The sequence below is a fragment of the Alosa pseudoharengus genome, unplaced genomic scaffold (genome assembly GCF_046254945.1).
Source record: "Alosa pseudoharengus isolate Yale_2024_CS ecotype anadromous, Long Island Sound unplaced genomic scaffold, YU_APseudo_1.1 YU_APseudo_1.1_scf_7, whole genome shotgun sequence".
In the NCBI taxonomy this organism is placed as follows: Eukaryota; Metazoa; Chordata; class Actinopteri; order Clupeiformes; family Clupeidae; genus Alosa; species Alosa pseudoharengus.
The window spans coordinates 30,658,316-30,664,321 of NW_027468859.1; the positions used below are offsets into that span (position 1 = coordinate 30,658,316).

Genomic DNA, 6,006 nt, shown 5'->3' on the forward strand with positions numbered 1-6,006 from the left:
CCTGCACAACTTCAGAGAATTACAAATAGGTCTAATTGTTGCGATTTAGGGGTCCTCGTAAAATGTTCTCTCCCACAAGGGGACCTTGGAACCAAAAACTTCGTAAAACAGTAAAAAAATTCCAGATTTTTAAGACTGGTATTTTTACAGGTAAGTTTTCTTCCATAGTTATCATCTTAAAATAGGCCTATAGGCTGACACCCTGGTCCCCTATTCTAAGACTTGGCCATACATCTTTTGTCCTCTTTGGGGAACATGAGCAAGACCAAACAGTGTTTATTGTTTATGCCACCTATTGAGTCCCACTACACTCTCAAGAGGACATCATAGGCTTCCTAGTGATGTCACAATGATGTGGGTGGGGTTAACAGAGCACACTCTTACAGTCACAGTTCTGTTCAATATGACATAGTTTACAACATAGTTTTCCTCATTTTATGGCAACAAGAAAGGAATCATTCTTAATCATTATTTTTTTTCTGCTAATATTTGACCGTCTTATGAAAGAGTGCTAGTGTGCTTTGCTGCACTTTTTAGACCATCTATATGAAATCTTGTGCTTATCTCATCATGCCTGTGCATAAATCATTCCAACCATTACTGTTTGTGGGGTTAATAGATCTCCTCAGTCCGCAGCCCCAAGCCCATTTAACTTTTTGACTTCCACCAAGTATGATACATGGGTCAAACACGTGCCTCAAACACAGGTGAATGCACTGGAAAATAGCCATGAGTCACAGAGATACAAGTCACGGCCAGCTAACCGCACAATGCACAATGGGGAGAGGAGATGGAACATAATGGGTTTCAAGGGAAAGTAGAACAGCAACGATGACATTAAGCCACAATAAAATGTGCTCTTTATCTATGTGTGAATGTGCCTTCTCTAACGTAATGTGAATGAAAATACATACTTTGTATCTGTTGGTTAAACATGCTCTGCAATTTAGAGGATGAATCGCCAGACCACTGAATTATGGTCATCTGATTTTTTTGCGTTTGACTTTTATTACCTAGATTTCTGATGTTTCCATGGTAATGTGTGATAGGATAAACACCCTTATCCATTATGATTATTTCCCCACCACAGTGTGTTTATTTTCATGACATGGAAGCAGGTTGCATGGAAAGATACAACCGCATAAAATGTCCATTTGGCTTGTATAGAATTAACACCACCATCATAAATGTTGCATCATAGTTCAGCATTTTTCCATAGCATAGCTTTGCCAGTACTTATTTCTGTCTGAAACATCAGGCAACTACTACTTAATATGACTCCATCCAGGTCAATACTGCACCTTAATTTGTAGGTTTTGGTGATCACTTCTCATCAGCCAATTAACCCCCACTCTAAGGCTATCCAAATTGCAGTATTGTTTCTGTATGGTGTTAATGATTCCTTAGTCTTTCATTATCTGGAATGGCTTATTCACAATCATGCACAATTTGAAGCTGATCAAACCAAGTACCACTAAGATAAACAAAGAATTCCATCAAAATCCAGAAAAACCTTAGACTTGGACCCATTTTTTAGTTACATTTTTAGTTACATCAAGGCACAGTTGAGCTGTTAAGATGGGGCTGCCCTATGAAGACCATGAGCTGTATCTGAGACACAGGAGGCATAGAGAAGGTCTCCTGGGAAGGAATCCATCCCAGCAAATTAACAGAGAAAGAGGCTGTAGGCTGTTGCAGCTCCTCATGCTCAGAGCAGTTCTGATGAATTGCTCTGAAAAGCATTTTCATTTAATACGTTGCAAGCAATACGGGTGTGGTCTTAATATACTTTTGATCAAAATGCTTCTCACGGTCCTCTAGCTCTGTGTTCAGTATGGTCAAAACCCTCTTCTGTTCATAGCAATCTTTCGCCAAATGCGGACTGCATGTGAAATGTTTATTCAATAGAACTTCTGAGCAGATTCAGTGTTATGTGGTTTATATTCATCTTGTGTTTGTTTGACATGTGGTAGGTTAGGTTAGATCACATGGTAGGGAAAGCACTGACTGACGGACAGGGCATCAGTGATATCCCTACCTGTGGCTAATTAAAACACACCTGCCCTGGCATCTTGGCACACAATTCAATTTGCCCTCTGTGGTGCCTATAGTCTCCTTCTATTTTGTGTCTTAGAAGACTTGTGGCATTTGGACAGGCAGCCACCAGCCCAATAAAATAAAACCTTGAACTTCAACAATGGTGCTTGAGCTGGCCAGAACTCGGGTTCAGCCAAACAGAGCCTCCTGATAGGGAGTGTTATACCATGCAGTGCCACCACCAGGTGTGTGACCAGTCCTGTGTGAGTCAGGTGTGGCTCCGCCAAACTGACACACACACAGGTCCACACACAGTAGGTTCAACATGTGTCCATCCCATATAGAACTTGTGTAGGATAGGTTTCACGTTTAGACTTCTTTGTGTTGTGTCAATGTTGTGACCGAGGATGGAATAACCCCTGGACAACGTGCTTGGTAACTGACAAATGCAGGGCCTCTCCTTTGCGTTGTAACACAATGCCTTGGACTATATTTGGACATACAATTTGATAGACTGCTAAACAGTGCTGCTGTTCAGTCAGCTGATATTGGGGAATTCAATGTCACATGCTGTTTGTGATGAGAAAGGTCTTCACTAACTCTAACTTCTATTTCATGATTTGTACATGACAAATTCAGGATTATTCCACTAATTCAAATAATGACAAATTAAATCAATTAAAATAACAAACTTGAGTCTGGATTATATCTAGATTAAATCAATATTCCTTGTTTATTTATCATAATTCATGTCAATCAAAAAATATATCAAAAGCAGTACCGTTACAATAATCAGCTTTAACTGAGTTACACATTCTGTAATGACAATACACACACAAGGAATTATAATCACTCTCTCAATAATCACTCATAATTCATACCATAATTTGTGTTGTTACTGCGCATGTCACTTGACATAGTGCTAAAGAGATATATAGTCAAACATAGGCCTTTTCCTGTATAATGAATAATAAAGAGTTTTGCAGCAGAACAACATTATGTAATCATTTCATGATCATCACTAATAAGAAAAATAGATAAAGAAAAATAATGGTCAGTGTTAAAGATGTACATTTAGCTATAATATCTTTTTGACCTATGAGGAGGCGATTATATTGTTTAAATCCATATGCTAAAATGAGTTATGATTTAAATAAAGTTTTCTTTTAATGAAAAATAAATAATCAAGTCAGCCTAACATCTCAGCATGCAATCATTATCTTACTGTATGTTTGATTGTAGAATCCTTTTGTGTGTACAAATTTCTAATAAAGATTAGGTCCTCATATACACTGATGATTATGATTAGGACTAAATATACTGGGCCTACCTTTGCCAAATGAGGATAGAATAATAATCCCTGTTGCCTCTGCAGCAGACGTGGCCTACACACAAGTGTAGTGTATACTGTATAGTCAGCCGTCACACCTCTTACAAGTCTTACAGGACAAGAGGTTATTTCCAACCCCATACACATACGGGCTGATGGTGGTGTAGGATGTGGTGATGAAGAACTCCAACTCAGAGAAGCCACTAAATGTGTAAGGGCTGAAAGCCAGGTGGAGCATCAGGTACAGGGTCCAGTCCACCTGGAACACCACCATGGCAACCAGGATGGCAACGGTGCTCTGCTGGAACTTCGAGGTTCTGAGACGGAACTTGGGCTGTTGCTGCTGCTGTGACTGTATCTGCGTGGCAAGGCGAGCGTGCACGGCCCTCTGTTGGGCTATAAGGACCCTGACGATGAGACAGCTGGTCCAGGTGACGATGAGCAGGGGCAGAAGGTTGCACAGCAGGATGAACACGTACTTGTACAGGGCGTTGAGCAGGGGACAGTTGTCCGGCGGGCACTGGAAGAAGTCAGGCGGGCAGCTGGGGTTGTAGGTCAGGTTGCCCAGATGCCCGTCGAGGTTTGTGACGTAGGTGGGCACGGCGAGGAGAAACGCGAAGAGCAGACTCGCCCAGGCGAAGGCGTATGCCGCACGCGTGCTGTCCATGAGGATAGGCTTGTTGACCCGCTGCTCGGCGTCCCGGAGCTTCTGGTAGCGGTAGATGCTGATGAGCACGGTGAACGCGATGCTGCCGATCTCCCCCAGGATGGTGAGAAACTTCAGTGTGCGGCACACCCAGCGGCTGATCTGTGACCGGAACAGGACCACAATGATGTCATAGATCTCCACGATCAAGAGCTCCTCGACGTTGGAGAACGCAAGCCCCAGCAAGAAGAGCTCAAATGTCTTCAGCCGAGGCAACTTCAGGAGGGCCTGGATCAGCATCACGTTGCCTACGAGTCCAGCAACAGAAACAATCCCTCTCAGAACCAGCAGGTCTACCAATGCCATCTATATCAACACCTTTGCAAAGACTAGCCCGTGGTATCGTGGTCACAGTCAAACCAAGAAAGAGACTCATGGTGTGCTCTGGTTAATTTCAGACTCTTTCTGTCTTTCTGCCTCACTGGCCTGATGTCTTTGATGTCATAATGTACCTATAGAGACCTGAGCAGCATTTTCAGGTGCTCACTGGCGGTTCATTACAGGTATGTGTGGTGGGAGCATTTTAATTGATGCCTATGAGCCCTGTCCTCCCCTTGAGTTAGATTAGGATTATGTTAGTACAGCCTGCATGGCTACCATTATTATGTCTTTACATAACAAACTGGTGATTGTTTGTCGATTATAGCTAACTCTGATTATTACTGACAGGTGTATTGACAGCCCTTTGTAACAACAGAGAAATTGAAGAAATAAGATTGTTCTCTTACTTTAGCATTGTATGAATTGTATTTGTATTTTTGGTGTAGTTGTGAATTTGGGTGCCGTGAAAGGTGCTTTTAAATTATATGTAGAGGACAGCCGGGACAATTGAAACGGGGGATGGATCAAACACTCTGGCTCTCTCAGAGTTAGGCCGACACCCTTAGGTCAAAACATTGAGCATTTCAACCTCCATATATCAGCTGAATATGTTCTTCATGTACAGTATATTCCTCAAGTAAATGCACAAATCTGTGTTAACACTATATTTTGTGGTGGTGAGACATGGAAAAGAACGATGTAAATGTGTATGGATCTATCAGGGGGTTGAGTTTTGGCATGTTAACCTATGGAGACAGATGTGCTACAGGTTGTGAAGGGCACTTATTTGGACGTGTTATGGTTTAACTCACATATAAATATAATTAAACTGCATAATAGAAACATATGGAAACACTCAATGCTCTATCAATGAAAGGGGCAGAGGCATCTATGCATCCACAGGCAAAGACTGTTGTGAGATAAGCCCCAGTCAGTGTGGCCGTGTTACAGTACAATTTGATTTGAGTGTGTCCAGTTTTGCCTTTCTCTAAAACACAACATAATAAATAGGCTTGCCAACTGCATAGTCTTAACAATAGGATTATATATTAAATATGTTAAATAATAAATAATACAAGTTATTGAATAATAACTTCAATAATAAATGAGTAATCTGCTCTCACCAATGGTCCTCTGCACCATTCATAATCTTCTTTGAGAGAGCCGTGAACTCTTACATTTGAAGCATAGTTAATTAAAATTAAAAAAAAAAGTATGAACAACCCGTTTTAACCTGCTGTAGCCCTACACTAGGAGAACATTCATTAATGAAACATTAACCCCTCTGCGAAACTAAGAGAATCACTCCTGTATGCAGCCATCTATTTGATTTTTGAAAAGCTCAACCTTGTAATGATAGGATACAATACAAGGGCATACTGTATTCTGGCAATGACCTTCAAATTTTATTTTGTGTGTGTATGTCAACAAGCCTCTTGTGTCAGGACCCACATAGCTTAGTGACCATAATGAAGTGATGGGCCTTCGGGTCACCTCTGGAGGGAGCCTGCGTATAGTCCACAATTCCAAAAGCCGCCATGAGGCTGCTTCGTACGTCACTCTGAGCACGGATGTGCGAACGTGCTTTTATTTGTTGTGTGCGTGTGAGAGA

At 41.5% G+C, this 6,006-nt stretch overlaps 1 protein-coding gene across 1 annotated transcript; it reads right to left on the reverse strand.

Annotated features, from left to right (window-relative positions):
* Positions 1-3,452: 3,452 nt before the first annotated feature.
* ora6 (olfactory receptor class A related 6) lies at positions 3,453-4,379 on the reverse strand. Its single transcript, XM_076271936.1, has one exon. It carries the CDS (start codon positions 4,377-4,379, stop codon positions 3,453-3,455), a length of 927 nt encoding a protein of 308 aa, XP_076128051.1.
* Between the last annotated feature and the right edge of the window lie 1,627 nt (positions 4,380-6,006).

Bases quoted from the DNA above. Each gene is read 5' to 3' on its own strand.
- ora6 (XM_076271936.1), bottom strand. From the start codon at position 4,379: ATGGCATTGGTAGACCTGCTGGTTCTGAGAGGGATTGTTTCTGTTGCT.